Consider the following 13,795-nt stretch of genomic DNA (forward strand, 5'->3'; position numbering starts at 1 on the left):
AATAATTTTGTCACAGTTATGAAATTTATTATGAAAATCGTGGAAAATGCCAGCAGCTGTTTGATGAGGACATAGTTTGATGTTTAGGATGAAACACAACAAGCAGTAATAAGTAGGTGATGAGGAATGTGAAGCCAAGAATGAGTTAAAAAAGACAGAAATCTAACTGAAAATGTGCAGAGTGAGTCTGTCAGATGGGTTTTCAGGGGAGGATGAAATCAGTAGACAGAATGGCTCAGATGTTTTTATCCACAGAGGAACAGAGTTCATATCAAACAACCAACAGCTTCATTTTTGTGTGTGTGTGTGTGTGTGTGTGTGTGTGTGCGTGTGTGTGTGTGTGTGTGTGTGTGTGTGTGTGATAGAGAGACTTTCCAGGAAATCAGGATGTGGGAGTCTCTTTGGGAGAACACAGTTCCTACATCTGTTTCTTTGTGTGTGTGTGTGTGTGTGTTTGTGTGTTGTAACTAATGTGGGAGGAGCCATTAACAAACAGCTGGAGCAGAGAGCTGATCACTGAAAACAGACAGATTCAGACAGAGAGACAGACAGAGCTGTATCAGAGAGAGGTGGGACGCTGAAGACAGAAAAATGTCTTTTTTTGATCTCTGGAGCAGAACGAAGGAGAGAGGCGCGCTGGTGAGGAGAGCCAATCAGCTGAGGCTGAATCCTTCACAGCTGTAAGTCTGATTTAAACTGGTTTCAGTGAAACGTGTGGGACAGTGACACACTTTGGTTCACAAACCTGCACTCCTTCCTTGGTTTAGAACTGCAATCCGAAAATGTTATTACTATTATAATTACTATTACAATGACAATGGAGGATATTTTTTTAGAAGCATTGCTTTAGCAAAAAAAGTAATGAAATACTATGAAAATACCAATAAAACTGTGTTATTGGCACATAAAGCAGGTGGATATATGGTTATATGGATCAAAATTGATGCTTCATATGTTTCTTTTTAAGGTTTCTTCCTTTTGATTTTTGCTTTTATTTGAGAGTTTCAGCATCCGAGAGTGGAGAGGAAAGAGGGGCAGAGCGTGCAGGGGACAATATGCAGTATTTGTGTTATCCCAGTTTGAATTCAGGAGACAGGCACCCTCTTTACTTTTACAATTAGGCTTAAAACTTCCCTTTTGATAAAGTATATCGTTAGGGCTGGATCAGGTGGGCGGCAGAGGATTTCAGAAAGGATTTGTATTGATTTTGTATTTAAGACAGCCTTTGTTCTTTATCATTCACATCTCTGCAAAGTTTTCCTCAATGAACACATAAAAACACACGTACAGCTACGCACTCTTGATAGGTACAACTGCACGTCAAGAATCCTGAATGTGTGAAGAGGAAGCCTTACGTAACTTACGTAACATCACAGGCAGAAATTTAAAAGACAGCAAAGTGTTAAGTTGATTAAAAAAAAATCAAACAATAAATAAATAAAACTCCTCTTCATTGGAGGTTTTGTCAAAGTAAAGATGATCTGATGTTAACTGACCTCACTGTAACCCTCACCCATTTCTGTAGCTTGTGTGATGTAAAATGTTTCATAACTTAGATATAAGACGCTCTACCCAGTTTAATGAGTCACTGGCAGTGTTGGTCAAGTTACTTGGAAAAAGTAATCAATTACTGATTACTTCTCCAAAAAAGTAATTAGTTACTAATTACTGATTACTTATTTTCAAAAATAATTAGTTACTTAGTTACTTTTCAAAAACATGATACACAACCTGAATATGTTATAAAGCAATAGAGCTTCCAGCAAATTCTATTTTTTCTGCATAATCCAGCATAGAAAATTGAATCAATTCAATTTCAATTCAATTCAATTCAATTTTATTTATATAGCGCCAAATCACAACAAAAGTCGCCTCAAGGCGCTTTATATTGTACAGTAGATAGCACAATATTAAATACAGAGAAAAACCCAACAATCATATCATATGACCCCCTATGTGCAAGCACTTTGGTGACAGTGGGAAGGAAAAACTCCCTTTTAACAGGAAGAAACCTCCGGCAGAACCAGGCTCAGGGAGGGGCGGGGCCATCTGCTGCGACCGGTTGGGGTGAAAGAAGGAAAACAGGATGAAAGACATGCTGTGGAAGAGAGACAGAGATTAATAACAGATATGATTCGATGCAGAGAGGTCTATTAACACATAGTGAGTGAGAAGGTGACTGGAAAGGAAAAACTCGATGCATCATGGGAATCCCCGGCAGCCTACGTCTATTGCAGCATAACTAAGGGAGGATTCAGGGTCACCTGGTCCAGCCCTAACTATATGCTTTAGCAAAAAGGAAAGTTTTAAGCCTAATCTTGAAAGTAGAGATAGTGTCTGTCTCCTGAATCCAAACTGGAAGCTGGTTCCACAGAAGAGGGGCCTGAAAACTGAAGGCTCTCCCTCCCATTCTACTTTTAAATACCCTAGGGACAACAAGTAGGCCTGCAGAGCGAGAGCGAAGTGCTCTAATAGGGTGATATGGTACTACAAGGTCATTAAGATAAGATGGGGCCTGATTATTTAAGACCTTGTAAGTGAGGAGCAGGATTTTGAATTCAATTCTGGATTTAACAGGAAGCCAATGAAGGGAAGCCAAAACAGGAGAAATCTGCTCTCTCTTCCTAGTCCCTGTCAGGACTCTTGCTGCAGCATTTTGGATTAGCTGAAGACTTTTCAGCGAGTTTTTAGGACATCCTGATAATAAAGAATTACAATAGTCCAGCCTGGAAGTAATGAAGGCATGAACTAGTTTTTCAGCGTCACTCTGAGACAGGATATTTCTAATTTTAGAGATGTTGCGCAAATGGAAGAAAGCAGTCTTACATATTTGTTTAATATGTGCGTTGAAGGACATGTCCTGGTCAAAAATGTCTCCAAGGTTCCTCACAGCATTACTGGAGGCCAAGGTAATGCCATCCAGAGTAAGAATCTGGTTAGATACCATATTTCTAAGATTTTCAGGGCCGAGTACAATAACCTCAGTTTGATCTGAATTAAGAAGCAGAAAGTTAGCGGCCATCCAGGTCTTTATGTCTTTAAGACATTCCTGCAGTTTGACTAATTGGTGTGTGTTACCTGGCTTCATGGACAGATAGAGCTGCGTATCATCTGCATAGCAGTGAAAATTTATGCTATGTCTTCTAATGATGCTGCCTAGGGGAAGCATGTATAATGTAAATAGAATTGGTCCTAGCACTGAACCCTGAGGAACACCATAATAGATCTTAGTGTGTGAAGAGGACTCTTCATTTACTTGAACAAATTGGAGTCTATTAGATAGATATGATACAAACCACTGCAGTGCAGTACCTTTAATACCTACAGCGTGCTCTAATCACTCTAATAGGATATTATGGTCGACAGTATGGAACGCTGCACTGAGGTCTAGCAGGACAAGCACAGAGATGAGTCCACTGTCAGAGGCCATAAGAAGATCATTTGTAACCTTCACTAAAGCTGTTTCTGTGCTGTGATGAGCTCTGAAACCTGACTGAAACTCTTCAAATAAGCCATTCCTCTGCAGATGATCTGTTAGCTGTTTGACAACTACTCTTTCAAGGATTTTTGATATGAAAGGAAGGTTGGAGATTGGCCTATAATTAGCTAAGACAGCTGGGTCTAGAGATTGCTTTTTAAGTAAGGGTTTAACTACAGCCACCTTGAAGGCCTGTGGTACATAGCAAATTATTAGAGATAGGTTGATTATATTTAAGATTGAAGAATTAATTAATGGCAGGACTTCTTTAAGCAGTGTTGTAGGAATGGGGTCTAAAAGACACGTTGATGGTTTGGAGGAATTAATTATTGAAGTTAACTCAGACAGATCGATTGGAGAAAAAGAGTCTAACTTAACATCAATGGTACTAAAAGTAGCTGTAGATAATATTACATCTGTGGGATGATTATTGGTAATTTTTTCTCTAATGATTAAAATTTTATTTCTGAAGAAGTTCATGAAGTCATTACTAGTTAACATTAAAGGGATGGTTGGCTCAGTAGAGCTCTGACTTTTTGTCAGCCTGGCTACAGTGCTGAAGAGAAACCTGGGGTTGTTCTTATTTTCTTCAATCAGTGACGAATAGTAAGATGTTCTGGCTTTGCGGAGGGCTTTCTTATAAAGCAGCAAACTATTTCTCAAGGCTAAATGATGATCCTCTAAATTTGTGACACGCCATTTCCTCTCCAGCTTACGAGTTATCTGCTTTAGGCTACGTGTTTGAGAATTATACCACGGAGTCAGGGACTTCGGATTTGAGGCCTTAGTTTTCACTGGAGCTACAGTATCCAGAGTCGTACGTAGTGAGGAGGTAAAATTATTAACAAGATAATCGACCTCTGTTGGAGTAGCGTTCAGATAGCTGCTCTGCTCTGTGTTGGTACAGGGCATTGAAGATGATAACAGTGGGTGGATTATATTCTTAAACTTAGTTACAGCACTTTCAGAAAGACATCTACTGTGATAAAGTCTACTCTCCACTGCTGTGTAATCAATCATTGTAAATGTAAATGTTATCAGGAAATGATCAGACAGCAGAGGGTTTTCAGGAAACACTGTTAAATGTTCAGTTTCTATGCCATATGTTAAAACAAGATCTAGAGTGTGATTAAAGTGGTGGGTGGGTTCTTTTACATTTTGAGAGAAGCCAATTGAGTCTAATAACAGATTAAATGCAATGTTGAGGCTGTCATTTTTAGCATCTACATGGATGTTAAAATCACCCACAATAATTATTTTATCTGAGCTGAGCACTAAATCAGATAAAAAGTCTGAGAAATTAGAGAGAAACTCTGTGTAAGGCCCAGGTGGACGATAGATGATAACAAGTAAGACTGGTTTCTGAGTTTTACAGCTGGGTTGGACGAGGCTAAGCATCAGGCTTTCAAATGAATTAAAAGTCTGTCTTGGTCTTTCGTTAATTAATAGACTGGTGTGAAAAATTGCTGCCACACCGCCCCCTCGGCCTGTGCTTCGAGGTTTCTGGTAGTTAGAATGACTCGGGGGTGTTGATTCATTTAAACTAACATAATCATCCTGCTGCAACCAGGTTTCTGTAAGGCAGAGTAAATCGATTTGTTGGTCAATTATTAAGTCATGTACTAACAGAGACTTGGAGGAGAGAGACCTAATATTTAATAATCCACATTTCACTGTTTTACTCTTTGGTTCAGATGTGGATTCTGTATTGTTCTTTCTTTTTGATTTTTTATGTTTAAGTTGTTTATTGCTGGTTTTTGGTTTGTTTTTTGTCTTTTTGGGAGCTGACACAGTCTCTATGGAGATGGGTTTTTGGGGGGTAGCAGGAGGAGAGAAGCTGCAGAGAGGCGTGTAAGACTGCAACTCTGCTTCCTGGTCCCAACTCTGGATAGTCATATTTTGGGGGGTTTAATAAATTGGTCCATATTTCTAGAAATGAGAGCTGCTCCATCCAAAGTGGGATGGATGCCGTCTCTCCTAACAAAACCAGGTTTCCTCCAGAAGGTTTGCCAATTATCTATGAAGCCCACATCGTTTCTGGGACACCACTCAGACAGCCAGCAATTTAAGGAGAACATGCGGCTAAACATGTCACTCCTGGTCTGATTGGGGAGGGGACCAGAGAAAACTACAGAGTCCGACATTGTTTTGGCAAAGTTACACACCGATTCAATATTGATTTTAGTGACCTCCGATTGGCGTAACCGGGTGTCATTAGTGCCGACGTGAATTATGATCTTACTGAATTTACGTTTACCCTTAGCCAGCAGTTTTAAATTTCCTTCAATGTCGCCTGCTCTGGCCCCTGGAAGACAATTGACTATGGTTGCCGGTGTCTCTAGCTTCACATGTCTGAGAACAGAATCACCAATTACCAGAGTTTGACCCCCGGCGGGTGTGTCGCCGAGTGGGGAAAAACGGTTAGACACATGAACAGGTTGGTGGTGTACCTGGGGCTTCTGTTTAAGACTATGCTTCCTCCTCACCGTCACCCAGCCGCCCTCTTTCCCCAGCTGCTTGGGGTCTGCCGGGGGAGAGCTAGCGGGGCCTACGCTATCGTCGGCTGCACCAGCTACAGGGGCCTGGCTAGCTACGGGTGAATGAAGGGTGCGAAGCCGAGTCTCCAATTCAGTAATCCTGGCCTCCAGAGCTGCAAATATGCTACATTTGTTACAGGTATCATTACTGCTAAAGGAGGCCGAGGAGTAACTAAACATCTGACACAATGAGCAGGAAAGTGCAACAGGGACAGGTGAAGTAGCCATGGTGCTAACGAGTCGGCTACGAGCTAAGCTAAGCTAGCGAAACAGTAAAGAGACAGTGAGTGAATACTTTGGCTATAAATTAGGTAGTGAGCACACAGAAAGGGTGATTCAGATGAAGCACGTTAAGATTATACTATGAAAAAGGGATGTATCAAAAGATTTCAATTAAATTGCTAAGCAGAAAAGCTACTCAGAAACACCACTGTGTTTGAGCAGGAACAGGAAGTGATACTCTACCACAAAGCGAGCGAAACACCAAGTTTCAAATGGAAAAGCCTCTTTTAAAAAAATGTTTCATTAGTTTTCTTTTAACTTTATGCACATTGCATTAAGCAACAATTAAATTATATGCAGCTGTCTTTGACTTGAAGAAATTGTTAAACATTTAAACCTATGTTATGCATATTCAAGCATATAAAATAAAATCATGTTTTGTGTTTACACTCTTTCAAAGAAATGCAAGTAAAACACAGCAGAAAATAAATAAAATCAAAGATTCAGCAGCTCTTAAATCTATTGTGACCTGTTTAGCAGGAGTGGGGCGGGTGGAGGTTTGCCCACTGTGGTCATGTCAGTGGGAGGATCCGGGGGTTTCTCTGTGAGTGTCACATTCCCGTGGCAGCATGCTCGCTGCTCGCTCAGATTTGAAGTTTAATTTTTCGCTGTAGAAAGAAGTTTTCTTCCCACAGAGAGTGTACAGTGGACGCTAATGTTGCTGTCACTTTTTACAGATTTAAACTCAAAGTAATGTGATTACTTCCACGCTTTAAATGCTGCGTGGTCGTCCTCACTCCATCACTCAATATTATCCATTGTTGATCTGCACACGTCTGTTACCATGAATGTCGCACGCTCTTATGTCATTGTCATGAGATACTCTCACAAACAAAATCACTGTTTAGTAACGCAGCGTGCTTACGTGAAAGTAACAGTAATATAATTATTTTTGTTGCAATAGTATTCCCTTATATTACTTGTTAATTTAAAAAAGTAATCGGATTACAGTAACACATTACTTGCCCATGTCTGGTGCCTTAAATCTGACGAAATGAATTTCATACATATACATTTAACTGATTTCTAAACTTGTGCGGTCTGTGGCGCCCCCCTAAAGTAAACCCGTTAGCGTTAGCTCGGGCTTGTATCTCTGTGTGCTCACAAGTTACTGAATGTTTTCTAAATAATCGGACCATCATGAGACGGGTTAGTTTCAAACAGTGAAACTAACCCGTCTCATGACAGTCCGATCAAAACACCAAAATGCCATCCCTATTTTCCCCGTAGAACCCTGCTGCTAGGTGACAACCAGATCCGGGCGGCACTGCAGGATGACAGCATGGTGTCTCTGCTGCCACCTGTGGGTACGGAGGTCTTCAGACACTTCACGACAGCCTCACAGGAAGTCCAACAACAACATGTAGCTGAGGCAAAGGAGCGAAAGACATGGAAGGACAAACGGGTACTGATCAACTTCTGTCAATAACTGATAACTAATGAGGGCACTTGATACTTCTAATCAACTGTATGACAGGAAGGTCCTGTGTGTAACCTAGGTAACTGAGAAAAACCTGCCCAAACCAGCTGCTCACCTGGAGACTGGGAAGTCCCTCCCCTTGATCTATGGGGACCCACCCCCTCAGCTTCTCAACACCCCATTGGAGGATCTAGATCCCTTCTACCAATCACGGAAGGTCTCTGACCTGTCTGTCCCTCACCTGCCTGTCCCTCACCCGTCTGTCTCTCCCTCACCTGCCTGTCCCTCACCCGTCTGTCTGTCTCTTACTTGTCTGTCTCTTACCTGCCTGTCCCTCACCCGTCTGTCTGTCCCTCACCTGTCTGTCCCCTACCTGCCTGTCCCTCACCCGTCTGTCTGTCTCTTACCTGCCTGTCCCTCGCCCGTCTGTCTGTCTCTTACCTGTCTGTCCCTCACCCGTCTGTCTGTCCCTCACCTGTCTGTCCCCTACCTACCTGTCCCTCACCTGTCTGTCTGTCTCTTACCTGCCTGTCCCTCACCCGTCTGTCTGTCTCTTACCTGCCTGTCCCTCACCCGTCTGTCTGTCTCTTACCTGTCTGTCCCTCACCCGTCTGTCTGTCCCTCACCTGTCTGTCCCCTACCTACCTGTCCCTCACCCGTCTGTCTGTCTCTTACCTGTCTGTCCCTCACCCGTCTGTCTGTCCCTCACCTGTCAGTCCCTCACCTGTCTGTATCTCACCTGCTTCTCTGTCCCTGACTTGTCTGTTCCTCACCTGTCTGTCACTGACCTGTTTTTCAGTCCCTCACCCGTCTGTCCCTTACTTGTTTGTCTCTCACCTGTCTGTCCCTCACCTGTCTGTCTCTCACATGTCTGTCCCTCACCTGTCTCTCTGCAGACCTTCGTGGTTCTCAGTAAAGGAAACATCATTAACAGGTTTAGTGCTGACTCGTCTTGTTACCTGCTGAGTCCATTCAACCCGTTGAGGACCCTCGCCATCAAGACCCTTCTTCATCCATATCCTTTATGATGTCATAGTGTCAGGAGCCTCTGTGTGGTCAGGTTTTAGCTCTCTGGACCATGTGTCCAAGTTAATCTGGATTAGATTTGATTTGTATTGTGGATTAGAGATGACAGGTGAGGTTTCCCTGAACTCTCACACTTTCTTCAGTATATTCATCCTACTGGCGATCCTGAGCTTCGGTGTTCTGCGGTTCAACTTTCCTGTAGTGGAGTGAGTTACACACACACACACACACACACACACAGATCATTCATCAGGAGCAGAAAAACACGACAAAGTGATGAACAGATGTGGGCTGTTGATGGCAACATCGATGAGTCACAGCATGAGAATGGTTTTAAAGTCTAAATCCATGCTAAGGCTCAAAGACAAAGAGCCAGTCTGTCCTCAGTCTGTCCTCAGTCTGACAGCAGCAGCACACAGAGGTCTGTAAAGGTCAAACTGACTTTGCTCGCTGTTGTCGAGACAGGAAATGCTCAGAGTGTTCTGATATGTGAACAGATTTGTCATTCAGACAATTAAGAGACGGCTTAAAGGGCCTGTTGTGATGTTTGTCCATTTTGGAGAGATCTGCTGTGGGAGTGTTTGCCTCCTCTTCAATATAATGGAAATACTTTTACTGTCTTGGGCTGGCTGTAGCTCGGGAGGTAGACCCAACTCAAACTAGCTAACTGAAAGTTTGGCGGTTCAGTCCCTGCCTACTCCAGTCTGCATGCCAAAGTATCCTTGGGCAAGAACCGTGAGCTGGTGTGAAAGCTCTCTGTCTCACATGTATGTGAACAGGTACGTGTACATGGCCATCTTCATGTTTGAGGCTCTGGTGAAAGTCGTGGCGAGAGGCTTCTGTGTGGGACGCTTCACCTTCCTCAGAGATCCCTGGAACTGGCTGGACATCATCATCATCAGCACCCTGTAAGGCTCAATAACACACCTCACACTCTCACACAGACTCTATGTAAAGCCTTAAATCTGCATTCTTTCTAATGACCAGCAGGGGGCAACTTCAGGTTGCAAAAACAAAATTCAGTGTAATCTGTTTTAGATTTATTGGAAAACGGCTGACATGAAGTTGGTGGACTTACTTCTCTGCCGTGATTCTCCGACATGTACAGTCATTGGAAAAGAAAGTTTTCACAGGATGATCCTGAGAAAAACCAAGTCCAGTCTTACTCCCTTCATGGGAATTAAGAGGGTAAGCAGCAGCCAGGTGCTGCTAATCGAGCCAGACTGATTAGTCATACAGAAAATGATCACTTCAAGTTGTCGCTGCTGAAAGTATCTCTCCAAGCTACTCACTGATGAGGTACAATTAGGACTGCTTATACTGTGAGTTTGTAAACGGAAGAGCTCATCTTTGTTCACTTCTTTAATGTTGGTTACAGATTAACATGATCCAAAAATCAGGAAACAGTATAAAAGAGCCTTCACAATAAGAGCCTCTCAGTCCTGAATAACAAGGCTCACTGCAGCTGAGAAAATACTCAAGAAATGTGATCCACCGATTGAATCCACTCAATGCTGGACGTGACCTTTACAGTTACACCAACACAGTTCTTGTCAGTGTGCTCTCATATCTATAGATCCATGTCCGTGCAAATAAGGTGGGCTTTTTCCAGCTGTAAAGGTGAAAATGATCTTTTTGCTGCTTTCACCACCACATCCATCCATCCAGTTTTCTTCTGCTTATCTGAAGCTGGGTTGCAGGGGCAGCTGCCTAAGCAGAGAAGCCGAGATCTCTCCATGATGTCCTGGGTCTGCCCCGGGGCCATTCCTTTGTTATTACCCTTATATTTCGGGTTTAGTTGTTCCTTGGTTCAGGCACTGAAACTCCTTGTTTAGGTTTCGGACTCTTTCAGTGTTTGAATCCAGGCTGACATCAAACACTGTCCCATTAAACTGACCACACAGAGACTCTTGATGTTTCGTAAGGCTTGGTAACAAGCTAACGTCCTGTAGCTGAACGCTCGCTGTGCTGCTCTGCTTTCCTGTGTATGTCTCCTCGACCTTTGTCACTGATAAAGTTTTTAGATTTATGTTAGGACACTCTAACTGTCACGTCCTTATCACCGCTTTTGCTTCTGTATGTTCTGCTCGACACACTTTGGCTTTTTCCTGCTCAGCTGTAAATGTCTCTTTATGTTTTACAGCTGCTTTAATCACTGCTTCATGATGATGATGATGAAGGTGGTGATGATGATGACTCTGTGTCTCAGATTGGTGTCACAGTTCGTAGATTTGGGGAAGTTTGCTGTGCTGGAGACGATTTCTCTGCTGCTGAAGATCTTCACATGCAGCCAAGGTGTGTGTCTGTGTGTGTGTGAGTGTGTGTGTGAGTGTGTGTGTGAGTGTGTGTGTGTGTGTGTGTGTGTGTGTGTGTGAGTCTGTGTGCGTCTGTGTGTGTCTGTGTGTGTGTGTGTGTGTGTCTGTGTGAGTGTGTGTGTGTGTGTGTGTGTGTGTGTGTGTGAGTCTGTGTGTGTCTGTGTGTGTGTATGTGTGTGTGTGTGTGTGTGTGTGTGTGCGAGCGACTTGTATTGACAGCGTGGGGCTGTCTTTACAGGTCTGAAGAAGACGGTTGAGGCTCTTGTCCAATCGGTGAAGAGGCTTGATTGTGTCATCATCCTGACGGTGTTCTGCCTGAGCATCTTGGCTATGATTGGTTTACAGCTCTTCATGGGAACCCTGAAAAACAAATGTGTCATCTGGTCGATGAACACAAACACGACAGAATTGGATTTCCACAACCACACCACCTCTCCAGGTATGATGGTCGTACCACATCCTGATTGGCAGGTTAGCCTTTGTGTTTTTAAGACAGTTAGATGGCTGACTCGCAGGTCTTCTTCCAACATTACAATGAAAGCAGTGGAAAGAGACGTGCCCTCAAGATCTCATGTGAAATCAGGTGAACCTCTGAGGAAAAGTCTTCAGTCCAAAAACAAAAAGTCAAAAAACAGTTTTATTTGTTGTTATCAGATTTTAAAATCACCCACAATAATGTAGATGCTGAACATTACAGCCTCAATGTGACCTTTAATCTGTTATTGAGAGTGTTTCCTGGCTCAGTGATGTATTAAACATGTCCGTGAAGACAGTTCTGCAGCACAGTCCCTCAGTGCTCGTCCAGGGATGTTATCAGGACCTGGGGCTCTGCATGGATTGATCCTGGTATTAGATAGATATCCTGAGTATGTTCAGCTGGCTTTGTAGTGCAGACTTCACCACCTGTCATCGTTGCCACCCCTGCCCTTAACCTCCTAGGGCCTGCCGTCCACATATGTGGACATCACATTTTTGGTTATTTTGACCAAAATACTCAATTTTGCTCTACATGGGGTGATATCCACTTACGAGGACATTATACTGCTACTGTTCTATCAAAATTTTAAATGAATATCCTCATTTGTGTCTCATATTTGTCTTAAAAACAAAAATAAGGTAAAAAAAAAATCTGGAAATTCTTTGTTTTTACATTCATCGGGCCCCAATATGCCCAAATATCAAAGAGAAATTAGAAATGCATGTCGTGGAAGAGTTCGGGCCTTAGGAGGTTAAATTAGAAAGGTGAAACGTGATGTGTTTGTACAGTTTGGATGTCTGTCTGTCTGGCTTCTAGAAAACTATTACTACATTCCTGGACATCCTGATCCTCTGGTGTGTGGAAACCAGTCAGATGCTGAGTAAGTAAACATGAGTGCATCTCTTTCATTCACTGACAACAACAGCAATAAAAACAAACTGTGATGATGTGTTCAGGCGCTGTCCAGACGGTTTCAACTGTGTGAAAGCAGGAAGTAACCCAAACTTCGGATACACCAGCTACGACTCGTTTTTCTGGTCTCTGCTGTCACTTTTCAGACTCATGATGCATGACTTCTGGGAAGGCCTGATGCAGTTGGTCAGTAACTCACTGATGACCACACGCAGGCTCCTCCCAGTACTCCGGTTGTCTCATCTGTTTCTCTCACCTGTCTGTCCCTTTGCAGACGTTGCGAGCTGCAGGAAAATCCTATCTGATCGTCTTTCTGCTCGTCTTCTTCCCGGGTTGTTTCTTCCTGCTCAGTCTCATTTTGGCGGTGGTTGTCATGACACGAGCGGAGCAAGAAGAGGCTCAAGGTACCGAGGCCATACAAAGAGAAGAGGAGTTCGGACGGATTGTGGAGGTGCTGAAGAGGAGAGAGGAGGAGGTCAGTAAGGAATCTCTGTAGTCATTAGAACAACAAGTCCACTCTCACTGCTTCCACAGGAATTAGGAGGACAATGAGCAGCCAAATACTAATCAAATCTAATCAGATTCAGTTCATTGGTTGGTCATCAGTAAGTGTGTGCACCTCTTTAACAGCAGAATTTGTCAGTTTGCTGTGGAGCATTCAGGTGTTTGCTAACACAATACCACATCCTCCCCTGGACTGGGTGCTGCACCTTCAAAAACACAAAAGCAGGAATCAATGGTCCACACACGGGAATAAAGTCGTTTCTTATTTACTGAACCTTGTGTCACATGTTACAGGTGCAACTTTTTTACGTCTACCTAACTTACAGCCCTTTCTTCTTCTACCTCAGTGAGCAGGTTGTCAGGCTCCATGGCCACGACAAAAGGGAGACATACCAATGCCAATTAAAAATGTTTTACTTTGAAAGAAAGAAACAATATAAGCTAACCATGGGGTGTGTAGTCAGTACAGTCAGTGGTTTGAGTTGGTGCATAAGTGAAGAAGTAGGATGTACAATGTTGTTTAGCGCAAGACACCAAACCAAAACCCAAAGATACCCAAAGAAGGTATCTCTAGGAGGAGAGACACAACAACAGCTGAGCTCTGGCAGCTTTCGTAGAGCACTGGCACACTAGGCCCAGGTGTTGCCAGTGTTGCTAAAACATGCCACAGCTGTACAAAATGTACTGGAATAACACGAGTAGGTCTATTATCAGGCTTTAGTTCTGTTCATATATCAAACACGTCCTATTCTTCATCAAAATATCCTTCCTTCTGTGTCTAGCATGTGACCGATCCTGCAGACCTGTCGGCAGCTGATGCCAGTGTGCATTTAAAATCCAGCT

General features: G+C 43.1%; 2 protein-coding genes across 6 annotated transcripts in view; both read left to right on the top strand.

Annotated features, from left to right (window-relative positions):
• The first annotated feature begins 541 nt into the window (after nucleotides 1-541).
• LOC134630268 (sodium channel protein type 4 subunit alpha B-like) lies at nucleotides 542-8,745 on the top strand. Its single transcript, XM_063477422.1, has 4 exons — nucleotides 542-680; nucleotides 7,528-7,702; nucleotides 7,797-7,934; nucleotides 8,614-8,745. Exons 1-4 carry the CDS (start codon nucleotides 592-594, stop codon nucleotides 8,743-8,745), a joined length of 534 nt encoding a protein of 177 aa, XP_063333492.1. The 5' UTR covers nucleotides 542-591.
• Nucleotides 8,746-8,847: 102 nt separating this feature from the next.
• The window catches only part of LOC134630281 (sodium channel protein type 4 subunit alpha B-like), a 30,086-nt gene continuing 25,138 nt past the window's right edge, over nucleotides 8,848-13,795 (top strand). For all 5 annotated transcript variants that reach the window (XM_065471433.1, XM_063477435.2, XM_063477433.2 and 2 more), the window contains exons 1-7: nucleotides 8,848-8,949; nucleotides 9,523-9,651; nucleotides 10,953-11,038; nucleotides 11,297-11,497; nucleotides 12,353-12,416; nucleotides 12,493-12,634; nucleotides 12,723-12,923. In XM_065471433.1, the coding sequence (XP_065327505.1) occupies nucleotides 9,533-9,651; nucleotides 10,953-11,038; nucleotides 11,297-11,497; nucleotides 12,353-12,416; nucleotides 12,493-12,634; nucleotides 12,723-12,923 (813 nt within the window). In that variant the 5' untranslated portion in view covers nucleotides 8,848-8,949; nucleotides 9,523-9,532. The remainder of the gene's footprint in view (nucleotides 8,950-9,522; nucleotides 9,652-10,952; nucleotides 11,039-11,296; nucleotides 11,498-12,352; nucleotides 12,417-12,492; nucleotides 12,635-12,722; nucleotides 12,924-13,795) is intronic.

The sequence above is a fragment of the Pelmatolapia mariae genome, linkage group LG7, assembly GCF_036321145.2.
Source record: "Pelmatolapia mariae isolate MD_Pm_ZW linkage group LG7, Pm_UMD_F_2, whole genome shotgun sequence".
NCBI lineage: Eukaryota > Metazoa > Chordata > Actinopteri > Cichliformes > Cichlidae > Pelmatolapia > Pelmatolapia mariae.

What these genes read in the sequence shown, in the direction of transcription:
- LOC134630268 (XM_063477422.1), top strand. Translation starts at nt 592, where the DNA reads ATGTCTTTTTTTGATCTCTGGAGCAGAACGAAGGAGAGAGGCGCGCTG. An exon ending in AGGCTGAATCCTTCACAGCT is followed by an intron (nt 681 to 7,527) that starts GTAAGTCTGATT and finishes TTTTCCCCGTAG; the next exon opens with AACCCTGCTGCTAGGTGACA. An exon ending in CCTTCTACCAATCACGGAAG is followed by an intron (nt 7,935 to 8,613) that starts GTCTCTGACCTG and finishes GTCTCTCTGCAG; the next exon opens with ACCTTCGTGGTTCTCAGTAA.